Source organism: Manis pentadactyla, chromosome 4 (assembly GCF_030020395.1).
Source record: "Manis pentadactyla isolate mManPen7 chromosome 4, mManPen7.hap1, whole genome shotgun sequence".
Taxonomy (NCBI): Eukaryota; Metazoa; Chordata; class Mammalia; order Pholidota; family Manidae; genus Manis; species Manis pentadactyla.
Genome location: NC_080022.1, coordinates 150,614,515 through 150,632,168, shown reverse-complemented (window position 1 = coordinate 150,632,168; position 17,654 = coordinate 150,614,515). Strand labels below are relative to the sequence as shown.

The window sequence follows — 17,654 nt, the reverse complement described above, 5'->3', positions numbered from 1 at the left end:
TTTTATTTCTCAATTCTATTCTGGTGGTCTATATATTTATCCTTATGCCAGTACCACAGTCTTTATTATTGTAGCTTTATAGTAAGTTTTGAAACCTGGAAGTTTTGAGTCCTTCAACTTTGTTCTTTTTTTTTATTCCAAGATTGTTTTGGCTATTCTAGGTCCCTTGTGTTTCCATATGAATTCTAGGGTCAGCTTGTAAGTTTCTGCAAAAAAAAAAGAAAAAAAAGCCTGCAGGGATTTGGGTGGGTATTGCACTGAATTTGTACATCAGTTTGGGAGGTATCGCCATCTGAACAATACAAAGTCTTCTAATCAATGAGCTGGGATGTCTTTGCATTTATTTATGTCTTCCTTAGTTTCTTTAACAGTGTTTTGTAGTTTTTAGGGTACAAGTCTTTTACCTCCTTGGTTAAATTTACTCCCAAGTATTTTATTCTTTTTGATGCTATGGTAAATGGAATTGTTTTCTTAATATCTTTTCAGATTGTACATTGCTAGTGGATAGAAATAAACTTAATTTTTTGTGTATTAATTTTGTATCTAGCAACTGTTATCTCTAATAGTTTTCTTTGGGTGTGTGTGTTTTCCTTAGGATTTTCTGTGCAGAAGATAATGTCATCTGTGTACAGTTTTCCTTCTTCCTTTACAATCTGGACGCCTTGCATTTATTTTTCTTTCTTAATTTCCCTGGCTAGACCTCCAGTACAATGTTGAATAGGAAGCAGGATTCTTTGTCTTGTTCCTGGCCTTGGGGGAAAACATTCCATCTTTTCAGCATTAAGTATGTTAGCTATGGATTTTTCATTTGTGTCCTTATCAAAGTAAATTCCCTTCTATTTCTAGTTTATAGAATGTTTTCATCACAAAAGGGTGCTGGGTTTTTCAAGAGCTTTTTCTGTATCTATTAAAATAAACATTTGGGTTTTATCCTTTATTCATTAGTATGATGTATTACATTGATTTTTTGTATACTGAACCAATCTTGCAATCCTGGGATAAATCTCATTTGGTCATGGTGGAATATAAAAAGGACTCAAAAGCCCTTTTTGTTTATTTGTGGGTTCAGTTTGCTATTATTTTGTTGAGGATGTTTGCATCTATAGCATAAGGGATATTGATGGGTAGCTTTTCTTGTGATGTCTCTGGTTTTGGTATCAGAGTGACATTAACCTCACAGAATAGATTGGGAAGTGTCCCCTCCTCTACTGTTTTTTTAAAGAGTTTGTGAAGGATTGGTGTTCCTGGTTTGTCTTCATCCCACTCTAATCAGGCTTTTTGCCTCCACAACTGCTGAAACTGTCCTTGCCAAGATTTCCAATGATCTCCACATTTCCAAATGTAATGGTCAGTTCTATATTGTCTTCTTTTTTTTTTTTTATTTCTTTGACATATCTTTTTGTAGAGTAACATAAGCATGTATAGGTTTTAAACTACTAATTAAATTGCATACACACATTAACATAATAGGAATACAGCTACATAACAAAAGCAGACCTACAATTACCAGCCATATCCAGTGAAACCAAGAAAACCAGTTAGGTACCCTAAGTATTTGTGAAAACTTATCAATGATACGATGGATATTGTCTAACTGAATTTGAATAGTTTGAGAAAAATCAGACAAATTAAAACAACACATTCCTGGGAACTGTTCACATCCCATGTGTTCTTTTAACAGTAGATAGTCTATAGTCACATGATTTTGGAGCACTGCAACTTGCACTTCCCCTAATTCTTGGTTGAGTTCTGACAGTATAGATCCAGTCAAATTTGTTGTTTTATTGTATGCACAGGCCAGCTTAGATATCTCCTTTTTCATTCCAATGGCAAGTCCAGGAACCGGTGGGATGAATGCAGCTACAACTGCAGCAGCGCCAGGATCTTTGTTGAATGACTCTTCTAGAGGATGTTGATGTTGGAAGTTCTTCTTCATATCGTATCTTAATTCGTTTTCTGTGTAGCCAAATTAGGCTTTGATCCTCTGTATAAACACAAACAAACCCTTTGCCCACGCTTTGATATGACCTTTATACCATTGTGAAGAACCTATTGGAGATCACCACACAGGAACTGCTTTTTTTTTATATTGTCTTCTTATACTCATCAGCAGCATTTGACACATTTTTTTCCTTCATGAAACCCTCTTTTCTTGGCTCCCACACTCTCCTGGTTTCCTTTCTGCCTCGCTGGCCACTCTTTCCCAGTCTCCTTTCCTGGATTCTCCTCCTCTATTAGATCTGTTAATAACAGACAGCCCCAGGTCTGAATCCTTGACAGTTTTTTTCTATTTTTTTCTCAGACTTCTGGTGATTTTGTCTGCTGTCCTGAATTTAAACACCAAAACTATATGCTGACTCCCAAATTTGGAGCCCAGATGTGATCTCTCTCTTTATCTATGGATTTATGTGGCTGTTGCCTACTGGACATCTTAATGTGGGTGTTGAATATACATCTCAAACTTAACATGTCCAAAATCAAACTTTTGATCTGTCCCACCAAAACTGGTTGCTCCCACTATCTTCCCCATCACTATTTTTTTTCCCCATCACTATTAACAGCAGCTTTATCCTTCCACTTGCTCAGATCAAAAACCCTAGAGCCATCTTTCCTGGCTTCTTTCTTTCTCTTACTCCCCATCCCATTAGCAAATTCTATTTGTACTACCTTCAGAATAACCAGACCCTAACCACTTCTCACCACTTCCATGATTAGATTATTACCTTGGTCTTTCTCCAGCGGGTATTATTGGAATAGACTTCTAACTGGCCTCCCTGCCTCCCCCTTTGCCCACCTTTAGTCTGTTCTCAATACATCAATCACCCAAGAGTTTTTATGAATACATGTTGACTTTTCAGATGATTTTCTTTATCTATTGCAATTATCATTTTTTCTTTTCTTTTGTCTGTTAATATGGTAAACTACCTTGATTTTCAAATTTAAATCAACTTTACATTCCTGGGATTAACTCCATTTGGTCATGCTATATTATCCTTTTCATATGTGTTAGGGTTGATTTGCCAAAATTTCAAGAACATTTGGATCTTTGTTCATGAAGGGTATCAGTGCATAATTTTCTTACGCCTTTTTCTGGTTTTGGTGTCAGGGTAATGCTGACCTCATGGAATTATTTAACAGATATTCCCTCCCCTTCAATTATCTGGAAAAATAACTGTGTTGAATTGACATTTGCCTTTAAACCTATCTTTATATTTACAGTAAGTTTCTTGTAGACAGCATCTAGTTGGGTCCTAGTTCTTTATCCAATCTAACAATAACTCTTTGCTTTATTAGTGGCCGCTTTAGGGTTTATAAAATACATCTTTAGCTTATCTCCATCTACCTTCAAGTGGTATTACACCACTTTACATATTACATAAGAACCTTACAACTGTATATATCAATTTCTCCCATCCTGGCCTTAGGGTTGTTGTCACATGTTATAAACCTCATGATTCAGTGTTATTATTTTTGCTGTAAGAGATTAATTACCTCTTAAAGACATTTAAATAGGAAAAAGGACACATACCTAAGTCCCCATTTATTATTTCTGGCGTACTTTGTTCTTTTGTATAGAGCAGATTTCTATTTGATGCATTTTCCTTCTTTCTGAAGATCTTCTTTTAAACATTTCAAATAGTGCAGGTCTGCTAGTGATGAATTCTTTCAGCTTTTATATGTATGAAATGTCTTTATTTCATCTTCATTTAAAAAATATATTTTTACTGGGTAAAGAATTCTGGGGTCACAGTTTTGTTTTCTTTCAGCATTTTAAAGATCTTGCTCTACTGTCTTCTGAATTACATTGTTTGTGATGATAAATCTGCTGTCATCTTATCTTTGTTTCTGTGTATGTAATATATCTTTTCCCTCAGGCTGCTTTTATGATTTTCTCTTTATCACTGGTTTTAATCAATTTGATTAGGATGTGCCTATGTGTATTTTTCTTCATATTTCTTGCACTTGAGTTCATTGAGGTTCTTGTTATCTGTGAGTTTTCATCAAATTTAAGACAATTTTGTCCATTATTCCTTCAAACATTTTTTCTGCTCTCCACTTTTCCTGGGACTTCAAACATATATATATATATATATATGCATATGTATGTGTGTGTATAATATATTAGTACTATATCAATATATAACATATTAGGTTGCTTGATATTACCCCACTGCTCACTGATACTCTATTAAAGTTTTTAGCCTTTCTTTCCATTCTGTATTTCATTGATGATAGCTCCTATTACTGTATTTTCAAGTTCACAAATTGTTTTCTTCTTCTGTTAGTCCTATCCAGTGTATTGCTCACCTAGACATTGTATTTTTTATCTTTAGAAATTCAGTTTGGGTGTTTTTTATATCTTCAAAACTTCCCTGTTTCCCCCTTTGCCTATCTTCAGGCTTTTCTAAACCTAACAGCCAGGGATCCTATAAAAATGTAACATGCTACTTCTTAGTTCAGAACTTTTTCAGTGGCTTCTCATCTTATTCAGATAAAAAGCCATAGTTTTAAAAATGACCAACAAGGCCCATCATGACTTAATCTGACTTTATCCATTATCTCTCTGATTTTATCTCATACCCTCACTCCTCTTCATCTACTCTGATATCATTCTATACCTGGAATATATGAGTTATGCTTCCACCCCAGGGCCTTTGCATTTGCTTTTAACTGCTAGAAATGCTTATGTCCCATATATCCACATGTCTTATTCCTTACCTCCTTCAGGGTCTTACTCAAATGTAACCCTCTTAATCATGTCTTCCCTTGTGCCCTATTTAAAATTTCAATCTATATAGGCATTTTATGTACAGGCACTTCCTATCCTGAATCCTTACTTTATTTTTCTCTATAGTTCTTATCACCATCTTATATGCTATGCTCTTATATAACTGATTTTGTTCATTGTTAGTCTCTCCAACACTTCGAGGGTCTTTGAGGACAGAGTTTTTGTCTATTTTGTTCATTGCTTTATTCTCAGCTCCTGGCACATAGCAAATACTCATGTATCTCTTGAGTCAATGTGTAAACTAGTCTTTTGGCGCAAGGGGGTGGGTGGGAGAATTTAATAAAAAGGGGGGGGATTAGTACATTTTATAGAACGGTTTCCAAAGACCTTTTCACATATCATTTAATTCTCATAACCAAGAGTTACAGTATTACTATCATCCCCATTATAGATGTAACAGAACTCTGGCTAAAGGAATTTGAATAACCAGTCACAGACCCAGCTAAGGAGTAGGCCTGGGTCTTGGACCAATGTCCTCTTTCAGATGTCATGACTGAGGTTAGTACCCAGGTAGCAAAGACTTTAAAGGATAGGCCTTAAGCTCCTTTTGGCTTTGATTTTGCTTATGACCGTTACCTCAAAGAATGAGCAGAGCTCCTGCCATGGACTTGGTACAAGCAATTCCATGTTTCTGAGTTAGAGCATCCTAAGAAAACCCCAGCCTGGCAGTGAACACACCACCTGCAGATGCCCATGAGAGCCTTGGACTTATTTTTAGCCAAACTAGGAAAAATGCTGAATATCCTCTAGGAGAGTTGGCAGCTGGTGGCTGCTGATACAGCTGTGTTTATGTAAGCTGGTGGCAGTGGAGAGAGTGAGGGTTAGAGAAGGCAGGAGGTGCTGAATCCACCTTGACAGCTGCTGGGGCTCTGATGTCCAGTGCCTTTTGATGGGAAGTTGTGGGTTAAGAGTTATCGCTAAGGAGAGAGAGTGTGCAGATAATGTGGAGATTGGAGGGAACATGGGAGCGACTGGCTCCCTTGAATTAGAGCATTTATCAAAGTGGGCCCTTGGAAGATCTGTCCACTTGTTCTTGGCCTCTTTCCACCCAGCTGTCCAGGAGCAAATAAAGGAATAGGAATTCATTCAAATGGTGCAGCCATAAGTATATAGCAGTTCTGCTGATTCTAATCATAGTTCTCAAATGTGCCAGGTGAAACAATCTAATACCCTTCCAACACAAGTTGTCAGATAGTGGGCTCCTGTTTTTGCATAGAAGCAACAGAATAAAGCTGCTCAAGGAGTCATCTGTGGCCTTTATTGAGGACAGTCAAGGTTGAAACTTTCCTAGTAGCAATTTTTCTTATATTTAATTATGAAAATATTCAAATGTAAACAAAAGTAAAGCAAATCGTATAATGAATTGTCATGCACCCATCATCCAGCTTCAATAATTATCAACACAGCCAGTCTTGTTTCATCTGTTCCCCATCCACTCTGAAAGTATTTTGAACAAATCCCAAACAGCACATCATTCATCTGAAAACATTTCAGCATCAAATATAGGGAATCTAAAAAACCAACAACTCCAATACCATCTTTTAAAAAAGAAAAAAATTTCTTAAGATAAAATATACAGTATTCAGATTTTCCTGATTGTTTAAGAAAGTTTTTGTTTTTCATTTTGTTTAAATCAGAATTCCCCAAATGGTTCATCTTTTCCTCTCTCTCCTTTGCAATTTATTGCTGAAGAAATCAGGTCATTTGGCCTGTAGAGTTTTACATGGTCTGGATTTTTCTGATCACAACCCTGTGGTGTCATTCAACATACTCCTCCTTAAATTTATTAATTCATTAGCTACCAATCTGTTTCCTGTAAGTTTGTGATGAGAGTTAGAGACTTGATCAGACTCAGGTGGCAAAAATCCTTCATAGGTGGTGCAGTGTGCTTCCATCAGAGGCAGTGAATTTCTGGTTCCTTTTTGTGATGTTAGCAGCCTAGAATCATTGCCTAGACTCTGTTAATCGATGCCTAATGAATTTTAAAGAACAAATGTTGTTGCAGTGGGTGTTGCTGAGAAGTGTATTCAGACAACTATTTTCTGGAGAATGTATGGTTTGTTTGTTATTTCCAAGTCACCGAGACATGGAGGTCTGCCCTATGGGGCTGATCCAGGGTACTTTAGGGAACTTGCCTGTCCTAAAGCGTGGCTTTGTGTCTTGTCAACTCTGAGGGGTGTTATGGCTGTTCTTTACCACTAGAGGACACTGTGGCTCCAGGACTTCATGTGGTTCCCAGCCAGTCTTGCAACTCCCAGGCATGGTGGAAGGCTAGGCCTTTGGGGTGCATTTATTAGGCACCAACTGTGTGTCTCTTTTGTGAAGGGGAGAAATGAAAGAGGTCAAACACAGAGTCCTTTGGTCTTGTTTCCCAAGGTAATCTCTTTGTATTTTTCTTTTAAAAGTAAGCAGAGGTACTTATCCATCTGTTCAAAAATGACTTTTCCCCTCCACAGGGTGGGTGGCAAAATTGCAAACTGCAAATTTGGTTACTTGGTGTTGGATTTTTTTTCTTTTTAAACAACTGTGATATATGGGCTTTTTGGAATGTGAATATAACCAAGAAATATGCCAAGCTATATTCATCTCTGAAATAATTTATTCATTTATTCAGCACCATGTATTGAGTATCTGGGGGGAAAGGGAGGGAGCTGATGCTTACTGAGAGCTACTCTGTGCCTGGCACTATCCTGTCCTTTCACCTACATCCTAGCAACAGGTGTCATACTGGCCACCTTTAAGTCACAGGAAACTGAATCTGAGAGCCTAAGCGAGCTAACTTGCTGAAGGTTATCCTACCAGATGCAAATGGAGGTCTGTATAAGTAAAATGTATATTTTCCACTAATCTCCTAGATACCATGCCAACAGCGTGGTACTAGAAGATACAGTGAGGCAATTACAAAGGCATCTGGTCCTTATGGAGGTCACAGAAGTTACAACAAAAGGACAAATGAGCACAGGTCCCCTAATAAGCAGGCACCCTCACAATGCCCAGCCTGCTGCCTTTGGTGTCCATGCTGTCCTTCTGCAGGGAAGGCCAGGGGGCACTTGTAATAGGGCGTCACTGGGGCTCTGCAGGAGTGATGCCTTTTGTTGCCTGTCCACACGCCCTCACTCCATCTGCCCAATGACCAAGGTTTTTGGAGGCATCTGTGTGATTCAGGCTGTGACCACCAATCCACCTGGGATACGCAGCAAAGCCAAGGCGGACATATCCCCTACTGCCCCCAATCTGTAGTTTCTTGGAGGAAGACAAAGGTGGACACATGCATTATCAGACAAAAGCAGTGGGTTCTTGAAAAATTCTGTGCTAATGTAGCAAATAATTTCAAGTGCCCTTCCAGTTGTTCTTATTTTCAAACCCACCCCCAGCCTCGTCCCCATTGCCTCATAGTTCAGCCCTGACCACACAACCAAGATCTCCCATCATAAGAGCTCAAGCTGTGTATTGAATAAATGTGGTCAGTTATCCTAAGGAGAGAGAATGACAGCTGGAAGTTGGGAGAATGGATTTACTGGCTTAAGCTGGGAAAGAAGATACAAGTGGCAGGTGTCTAAAGAGACAGAGTGCCTGAAGAGACTCATTCCCAAATGCCACTGCCTCAGGCAATCTCAGCTTCAGGGCTCTGGGAAGAGAGGAGAGCATGGGTGTGCTGCAAGCCACCCCCTCCTCCGAAGGAACCCTAGGATAATGAATGAGCTGTCAGCCAGTGCCTTTGCTCTCTGATGAAAGGAACTCCCTCTGCAAATACAGTTGTGCCCCAGGAACCCTCTGGCCAACGTCCCTGTTCCTTCAGTGTTTCAGGTATTTCCCTAACTTGCAGCCCCTTTTTGGTGGATATGAATTATTGCAGCAAGCCAAGCCAGTGGAGTGCTCACTGACACTTCATAGGCTTTTCCTGAGCTGGTTAACTCCCTGGCTGGCAGCCTGTGAGGCTGCTCACAGCTGACAGATATTTTGGATGTCCCCTTTCAGCTGTTCTGCGTATCCTGGAGTATGCAGAGCAGGCATGTGAGCTGCAGACCAGAGCTGCAGCACCCAGATTGAGATGTGGGGGCCACATTTCCCTTGCAGGACGTCCTTCACAGAGAAGGGACAGGTCACCTCCATCTCTCTGCAGAGGACTTGGACAACTCCTAGAGGAGCCACAACAGGCTGCCACAGCTGTAGGACAGATCACATGCTCTGGCCACACATGGTAGCCACAAACCTGAACTACCCACGCCAGCCAGCTGCTGGGCCCCATTTTGCACAAAGCCACTTTCCTCCTCTGACCCAGGCTGATGGTGTGGTGTGCAAGGCTGGAGAATTGTGGGTCACCCTGAGGCCACTTGAACCAGCCCCCCATTTCCAGCCTGCTTCACTGATTCTAATTCAGAGAACATATAAAGGCAGGAGATGGAGGGGAGACTGGTCAGTCTCTCATCTCCCTGGTGATGTGCTTCATCGACAGAGCAGCCAAGCTGAGCCACCAACCATAAGTCCCCTCACCCCCCATCCAGGGAGTACTGGATTGTTCCAGAAGGGTAAGAGAGAAAGCAGTCTGTGCAGACTCCCAGAATGTCATGATCACTTAACAACAAGCAGGCAGTTTCTATGCAGATTCACACCTTTCTGCCTTCATACATGCAGTTCCCTCCATCTTGAACGCATCAGGCCTCATCCACCAAGCAAATTCCTCTTGGTCTTTTAAGACTCAGCTCCAGCATTACCTCCTTGGACCCCCTTTCCACCACCACATGGTTTGCATATATCTCTACAGGTACAATGTGATAGGGTTTTTTTAGCTTGTCTTCTCAGCTATCTTAGAACTGATTGGGGGCAGAGACTATGTCTCATTCATCTATGTGTCTGGAGCCTCAGTGTGCAAAGATTTTATTGACCGTGTTTTGGAAAGGAAAATCAGAGATCATGAGATTTAGAGATGGATTCTCCTACTGAAGTCTAGTCCCACCCACTTGTTTCACAAAAGACAAAACTGAGTCTAGGAAACTATGCCTTCCCCAGTTACATGGCTAAATAGGGACAGAGCTGGGACAAGAACCGTGGTCCACTGACTCCTGGGCTTTCTTGCAAGCACTAAGGAATCACATCCTGACCTCTTACTTCCCTGTCCAGCCTGGGTGGAAGGGCTAATGGGAAACGCATAGACTTCTGGGCAAGCCTCAGGAGTGAGAAGGGTTCTAGTGGTGCCAACTGAATTTTAGAGCTGGAAGAGAGGTCACAGGTCATCTAGTCTGACCTCTGAATTTACAGATGAGAAAATGGAGGCTCACAGGGTCGAGGTGCTTTATCCAAGGACACACAGCAAGCTGGTGGCAGAACGAGGATGAAAATGCCAGCCTGGTAATTCCCAGGAGAGTTGAGCGTTAAGCTCCTCCCCAGACAGATGATGGCCAAGCCCTCTTAACCAGCTCCTGACGAGAGGCAGGTCTCAGGAGTCCTTGACTCTTCCAGCGTTTTCTTTCCCTCTCTTGGTGGCACAGCATTTAGGTAGAGTGTGTTCCACAGGGATAATAAAGAATGCCCCCCTTCCAGGGAGGAAGGCCGCATCTGGGCAGGCAGTGTGACAGATGGTATTTACAATGTGCACTGGGAAGGCCTCACACAGCCTCACTTGGCCTGTGTGGCTGAGAGTGGAGGAAACAGATTTGAGTGCCTACTGTCTCACTACTCTGCCCCGCATTCCGGGGCAGCTCCTGCTGCCACGTTTGTGTTCAGGACTGTCTCCCTAGTGCTGTGGCCTCTCGCCATGCTGGATATGGAGCTCCGGGACTCTGCCTCTGCTTCGTCCTCATCATCAGAAAGCCTGCCTCATGGCCCCATGCCTGGCCCTGTGCAGCAGTGAATAAAGACATTCTTCACCATAACCCCTTGCTGGAGGAGGGGCCAGATTAATCCACATTCTTCCCTGGAAGAGGCTAAGGAAGTCCTATGAGGCCAGATGCTGGGCAGACTTTCTGGAAATTCTGACCTCTGGGAGGCCTTCCCTAGGCCTGGAGTAGTATAAATAGGACAGACTTTGTTCATTGAGCAAATACTTTTTGTGATCTTCTATGTTCAAGGCATTGTTCTAGGAGTTGAAGATACTGCTGTAAGTGAACCAAACCAAGTCCTTGCCCTCATGGGGAGTACACTCCAAGGGAAAGGTTTGCCATGGCCCTCCCAGATTCACTGTTCCTTTCTGTCTGCACAGTTTGTTGAATACCCCATGCCTGGCGCTGTGCAGTGGTGAATGAAAGCCAACCATTCCTCCTCCCACAGGACACTGATTATACATGAACCTTAAGGAAATCAAAGCAGATAAACAGACCAATGGCTTTTGCTCTAAAGCCAGAGACATCCCCCAGAGCCTCTGCTCTTACCAGCCCACATTAGGACAAGCCCCACTTGGGCACCCCATGGGGGCCTGCCCAGTTGCCCTGGGAGAAAGTTCCTGCAGGCAAGGGCCAGGGCCAAGGGCACTCACCACATCAGGGGCTTTGTCTTCCACTCTGAAAACAGGAAATTTGGTGAAAGAAATGGGGAATTAAGCTGCTTCTGGGCCCATTTGTAAAATGGAGGCAACTGCCCTGTTCTGCTTACCTCAGAAAAGGCTGGTTTTTTGAGGATGCAATGGAATGAAAAATATGGAAGTGCTTTGAAAGAAAGGCAGCAGGCACAGAACTGCATTTTTATTATGCAGGAGAATCTTTTCTCCATAAAATAAAGCTTGTTTTTTGTTGGGGGCTGAAAGTAATAACTATGCAATTAGACTTGGTGTCATAGCAAGAGAGACACTCCGTTTTTCATTAAACCAACGTTTGTTCAGCTCCTACGGTGTTCAGTGTTGCAGGCTGTGATGGATGCAAAACTGAATAAGCCATATCTTCCCCTTCAAGGAATATACATTCTCATATAAGGAAAAATAAAACTTAGATGAGATAATGCAAGGTCAAAAGAAAAAAGTGACTCAGAGGAGGGAGTGGTCTGTTGGGGCTCCAGAGCTGGGGAAAGCCTTCCTGGAGGAGAAGCCTTCATTAGAGAGAGGCACAACTGAACTGGCTGTGCACTGAGGAGAGGGAACCTACCTTTAGTCACATAGAGTACTGGAGGCCCAGAGAGAATCCAGAAACAGAACCCCAGGGACAGGCAAGCCCCAGGAAGATGGCCAAGAGGAAGATGAGACCCAGCAAAGCAGCTGATTGTTTCCCTGAGTAGGTGGTTGGCTAAACCTTGGACCTGGGAATGTTTCCTCTGTGCCTTTGTGAGCTTCCCTTTTGGGTGCCCATGGCTCTCTTTGAACAGGTTTGGTGTCTGTGAACCTAGACATCTTTCAGTAATGATTTAAGTTACTTGGAAACTTGGGGGCCCTGCAGTGAGAAAGGAAGAGACGAAAGGGAAAGGGGAAAAATCCGTTTAGTGGTGTTGTGCTGTTTGATCTGAAAGACAGCGGGCAATAAGGGAAGAATTCTGGAGCTGGGGATGGAGGGTGGTTGGATAAGTGGCGGTCTCCTCTCTGAGCTGTGTCTGCTGTTTGGACTTGCAGACTTCAAACATGACTGGGGGATTCCTGGAAGACAAAAGAATTCAAGGCTGGGACTTGGATCTCAGTCAAAAATAACTCATGGCTTCATCTCAGGCAGGCAAACGGCAGCAGCTCGGGGCTGTTTGCAGGTTTCTCAGAAGATTAGAGCTGCACATGAAGAGAGGAGCTGTAAGGATCAGTTTAGGTTTGCTTTAGGAAGAAAAAGGGCCTTGAAGGATGTGGGCCAGGCTGGGGGGACATCAGAATGGGAAACTCTTGTTGAAAAAGAGGCCCAAACAGAAGAGGTTCTGGAGAAAAATCACCCACATTTAGCCCCCCCTGCTCGACACTGTCATTTGCTTTGAGAGGTAATTACAGCCCTTAATGTTTCTTCCCTGGCTTCTCATTAGCTCACATTATCCACAAACAAACTCTCTCAGCAGGTCTTCCTGGCTTTCCCGGCGGTTCACCCGTGGGAGCCTGGTGCTGTAGCCCCCTAGGTTCAGAACATCGGCTCCTTAAAACACTCCTCCCTCTCCTGGTGGGTACATCCTCAAGACTCAGTCCCTCAACAGCTCTTCCCTCTGCCTTCCTTCTTCCTCCTTCCTCCCTCCCTCTGGGCTGTAATTAGATGATTATCTAATTTTCTCCCAGGAGGGCAGGGCCTGGGTCTCATTTTTTGTATTCTCAGCACCTTGGCCAGGGTCTGGCAAATAATGGACACTCTCACCACGTTAGTTGAATTGCACTCTTTAGCTGCTGCCAACCTAATCTTCCTAAAATGCCACTCCAGTTAGAAGCCAGCACCACTTCTCTGTTACCCACTGAGCAAGGTCCAGCCTCCTCAGATTGGCACTAAAGGACCTTTTCAACATGGTTCTCACTTACCTGGCCATGCCCACTCTGTGCTCACCTACCGAACTGCTCCCATTACAGTTGGTGGCGTTCCTTTCTCTGTGCCTTTGCTGCAGTGGGTCCCTCCACCCAGAAACCCCTCCCCTTTCTACCCCAAAGCTGCCACATCTTTCAAGGCTTACCTCACTGCCCTCTGAACTGAGTTTGACTTTTGGAGTTCAGACTGCTCTCTCCCAGGCTCTTATCCTGTTCTGCATTGACTTAGGGTGCCCAGTTAGACACTTTAAAAGAGGTCATGGGTGTGGAGTGCTTACAGAATGAAGAGCAGGGTATAAATGCAATCAGCTCATGTTTGCTGTCCTTTCCCACTTGACCTGTGGTTCTCTGAGGGCAGGGCCTATGTACAGTCACCCCAAAGCATCTACAGGTGCCTGGCCATGGTAGCTGTTCAGTGAAAGTGAGAAAGCACCACGCCCATCCTCTCCTCTGTGCCCAATAGGGCACAGAATGTGCCAGCATGCATGCTGTCTTAGGTCGGAGTGGAACAAAAGCTAACAGATAGCCTGGCCATTCCCATCCTCAGAGGTTTCAGGCCTTGGGTCCCAATCCCCATGCCTCCCTGCCTGCTGGAGAGTGGGTTGCACCTATCTGCAGATTCCTCTGGGGCTCAGGGTGGAATGGGCTAGCAACACTGAAGGCAAAAGTGAGAGTGTGGCCTCAGGTTTATGGAGGATGTTGGATGTCACAGCTGTCTCTAAATCAAGATGGTGTTCTCTTTCCAGCAGGGGCCAGGGAAAGGGATGCAATCTCCTGAAGGAGGCTTCTGTTAAAGGTTAGGGATTCTTTCCTAGGAGAGTTTTGGGAACACTGTCTGCCAAAGTGGGATGAAGTGTTCTTAGGCAGAAAGAGGAACGTGATACCCTTCTGGATACTGCTCAGACCTGCCCTCTCCCCTTTATTCTAACTGCTACTGCCCTCATGACCTCTTCTTGGACAGTCCCTCCTATCTCCCTATGCTCAGACCAACCTCCCTCCTATCTTCCACACCAGAGGGATCTTTGAAAATATTACTCTCATGCTCACAATCCTTCCATGGCTCCCACTGTCTTAGGTAAAATCCAAGCCTTTCTCATGAAACTTCAAACCCACCCCTCTGGGCTGGGCTCTTCACATTGAGCACACTGCTCTAATTTCCAGCCATGCCAAATTGCTTGTAGTTCCCCTCTCCTACCCCACTGCTTCATGCCCAGACTTTGCCCATGCTGTTCCCTCTGCCTGGAATGCCTCCCCATCAGCTTTCCGGCTTTGCTTGGTTCTGGGGGCATTTCCTTTGGGAAACCTTCTTGGACCAAAAAGGACCTCCCTCCTTTGGGTTTCTATAAACCCTGGACTTCCCTGGCTATTACCCTAAATTAAAGTTTCTGGAGGGCAGAGTCTGGATCTTATCTATCTCTGTATTCCCAAAGTTCTGTCACTGGCACTTAGTAGGAGCTCAGTACATGTTCATGAAATTGAGCTGAGCTTGCCAAGATCCCTTCCACTTGAAGGGCTAATAGAGCTGGATATGTTGATAAGACCTGTCCCTGATCTGGAGAAGAGGCAGAAATCAAAAGGCAACTGGGATATTGCCCAGGACTGCTCAGCGTCTTGGCAGAGTGGCAAACCCTGCTCTGAGCCCTTCTCCATCTCCAGTCCCCTCCAACCATGCATCCTGGCTCACTTCTCCAGTCCCAGAGATGTAATACAGCCAGCACCCATGCAGGTCACATAAGTAAATGATATGAGGGGGATGGGAGGAGGCAGGGACACTGACCTTTCAGGCCCCATCCTGCCTCTTGTCCTTCTGGGCTTCTTTCCATAAAGAAGTCAGCCTCTCTTCTGTCCTCTGAATGCTGTTTTCAAAATCACACCCTATGCAGACAGTTTTATTTACAAGGAAATCTTGCCAGGATTTTGACTTGTTAGTAGAGTAGGGATTGGGGGAGGGTGGTGAGATACAAAAATAGTTGAAATGATCACACTTCCTGAAACAGAGATGAAAATTGGTGTCTGTAGCAAACTCACCTAATTAGAATGGAGTTAATTTCCTCTTCTGTTTAAGGGGGACAGTCATTGTCAGGTGAGATGGTCACAGGTTGGATCCTGGGCCTTGGGTTGTGTTTGCATTATTCCTGATTGCAGACTTCATGACTGGAAAGAGGCTCCTGTTCTGAGAGGGAAAGAGAGGAGCAAAGGCCAGTGAGTGGGTGGGTGGGTGGCTGGTGGGAAGAGGAAGAGTGTGGAAAGGGACCACTTTCGTGCAGGCTAAGGACTGCCTGTGAGATATCACCAGGAGTGAGTCCCTGAGCCTCCTGAGGCAGGCAGGCACTATCCCAGCTGGCCACTGGTGCCACTTAACAGGTGGAGCCTGTGCTTCTGGGACACATCTCACCTGGCAGGCCTTTCTTACAGGGAAACAGCACCAATTTTTTTTTTTTTCTTGAAAAGATTCCCTATTCCTTTGCTCTAACTTCATTCCTACTTGCTTTAGTTTCTTCACTTCCCCTCTTCCACTTGGGGCACTTCCCTGAGCTTACCTTTGTCAACCTGGTCAAATGAAGCCAGGGCTCTTTCATACAGCTCTGGATGCGGGGAGGGCAAGATTTACGGTTTGGGGTTCAGGACTCCCCTATCGGACTTCTCCCAAACCTAAATTACTAGGCCTAGTGAGACCCCCCCCCCGAATCTGAGACCGAAGTCAAGAGAGATGGAAAAGTGGGGGGGCGGATGCTGTCCTCTCAGCATCCCACCCAGTTCACTCCCAGTTAACCCCGACGTTGCCAACTTTGTGAAAACCTTGTCCCTGCCTCCTTCACGCCTCTGCCCTCTCTCCAAGTGATCATTAACCCGATAGGTCTCGGGAAGTGGGCACTACAGCCCTCGGCCCAGTGCGGAAGTCAAACCCGGGCCCGGGGTAAAGGCTGGTGGTGATGGGGCCGGCGACCGCGCAGCCCCCATCCCTGCCACGGGCCACGCAGCCCACTTCCCCGCTAACCCCGCCGCAGCTCTCCCATCCGTCCCCGGGCCTCGCCGCTCTGACCGAATTGGCCCGGGTGGTGGCGCCCAGGGCGAGAACGGGGGGACGCCGGCCCCGGGAGCAGCCCCGCCCCCGCGCGCGTGCCGCCCCCGAGGAGTTCGCGGGGAGGAGGAGACTCGGGCGCAGAGCGGGGGCCGCGGGAAGCGGGAGGGAGCGCGGGGAGCCACGGGGCCGAAGCCGGCCCAAGGGCGCCCTCGCCTCGCAGCCGGGAGTGGGGGCCGGGACGGAGGCGGAAGGCGGCGGGGCCGCAAGCGCCGAGAAGTTTAGCGGCGGAGGGGCCGGGCGGGACCAGGGTGGCAAGGCAGGGCGCGGGGGTCGGAGTCATGGGGGCGGGCGCGGGCGGCGGGGCTGGTGCGGAGGCGGCGCGGCGCGCCCAGAGCTCCTGGAGCTGCGCCGCCGGCGCGGCGCAAAGTTAGCCCGGCGCCCCGGGACGAGCCCTGCAGCCACCCGGCGCCCCTGGACCCCGCTTCGGCATGGGCGAGCACCCCAGCCCGGGCCCCGCAGTGGCCGCCAGCGCCGAGGCGGAGCGTATCGAGGAGCTGGAACCCGAGGCTGAGGAGCAGCCGCCCGTGGCGCCGGAGGACGTGAGTGCCCCTCCCCCGCCCGGGCAAACTTTCTGGGGAGCCCTTAGAGGGGAGCTGTCCCCGTCTCGCCCCCGCGAGGCAACTTGCAGGGTTCAAGGGGATGCGGGAGCGCCCCGGATTGTCCGGGTCCCCGCGGGTGGGAGGGGGCGGAGGGACCAGGCTCCCCCTAAAGCGCGCACGCCATCCCCTACCTCGGGCTCCCACGGCTTCCCTGCGGGACCCAATCCCCACCGCCGCGCTGGGGCCCAGTCGGTCGCCGGAGCCGCCTCCCCGCGGCTGGTGCAGTGCCCGGGACACGGCGTTTTCCCGCAGAGGCGGCCGCGTCACAACACTGACTCCATCCCCTCCCCTCCCCTCGCGACCTGCGGGCTCCCAAAGCCTGGGAAGGAGCGGGCGCCGCAGGGTCCCCGGAACGCGGCAGCGCTGACCGGTCAGGCCGCCCCCTTTTTCCCTCCTGGATTATCTCCTGCCGGGCACCTGCCCTGTCGCGACACTCACTGAAATTCAAGCTGGCCCCAGTCCCTGAACCCAGCCGGAAGAGAGAGGGAAGGAGTGCTGGAGAGGTTTTGCTTCCAGAAGGGGGCTCAGGAGTCTCGGACCGAGACGGTGCCAGCGACGGTACCCTGGGCGAGGGTGGGGAGGAGCTGCCTCAGAGGGCTTCCCTGCCATCTGCTGTTCCAGCCTCCCTCCCTCCGGTCCCGGGAGCCATCCCCAGAGCCCGCATTGGGGAGTCCTGGGAACTGGAGTTTCCTAAGCTTCTCCCTCCCGAGGTTAATCTGCAAACAGAGGTGAAAAAACTGGCAACCGCTCTGCCCTGCCCCTTCCCTCCTGCAGGGTGGG

At 46.5% G+C, this 17,654-nt stretch overlaps 1 protein-coding gene and 1 long non-coding RNA gene across 3 annotated transcripts in view; one reads left to right on the top strand and one right to left on the bottom strand.

Moving 5' to 3' along the window:
- Positions 1 to 12,172: 12,172 nt before the first annotated feature.
- LOC118908968 (uncharacterized) lies at positions 12,173 to 15,863 on the bottom strand. The gene is made up of 3 exons (XR_008997278.1): positions 15,731 to 15,863; positions 15,219 to 15,363; positions 12,173 to 12,344 (listed from the first exon to the last, which is right to left on the bottom strand). It is a non-coding gene; the product is annotated as an uncharacterized LOC118908968 (long non-coding RNA).
- A 692-nt stretch (positions 15,864 to 16,555) lies between these two features.
- The window catches only part of RHBDL3 (rhomboid like 3), a 41,945-nt gene continuing 40,846 nt past the window's right edge, over positions 16,556 to 17,654 (top strand). The window contains exon 1 of one of the 2 annotated variants that reach the window (XM_036879034.2): positions 16,556 to 16,814. In XM_036879034.2, coding sequence (XP_036734929.2) covers positions 16,704 to 16,814 — 111 coding nt within the window. In that variant the 5' untranslated portion in view covers positions 16,556 to 16,703. The remainder of the gene's footprint in view (positions 16,815 to 17,654) is intronic. The other variant, XM_057501184.1, reaches the window with a different exon arrangement.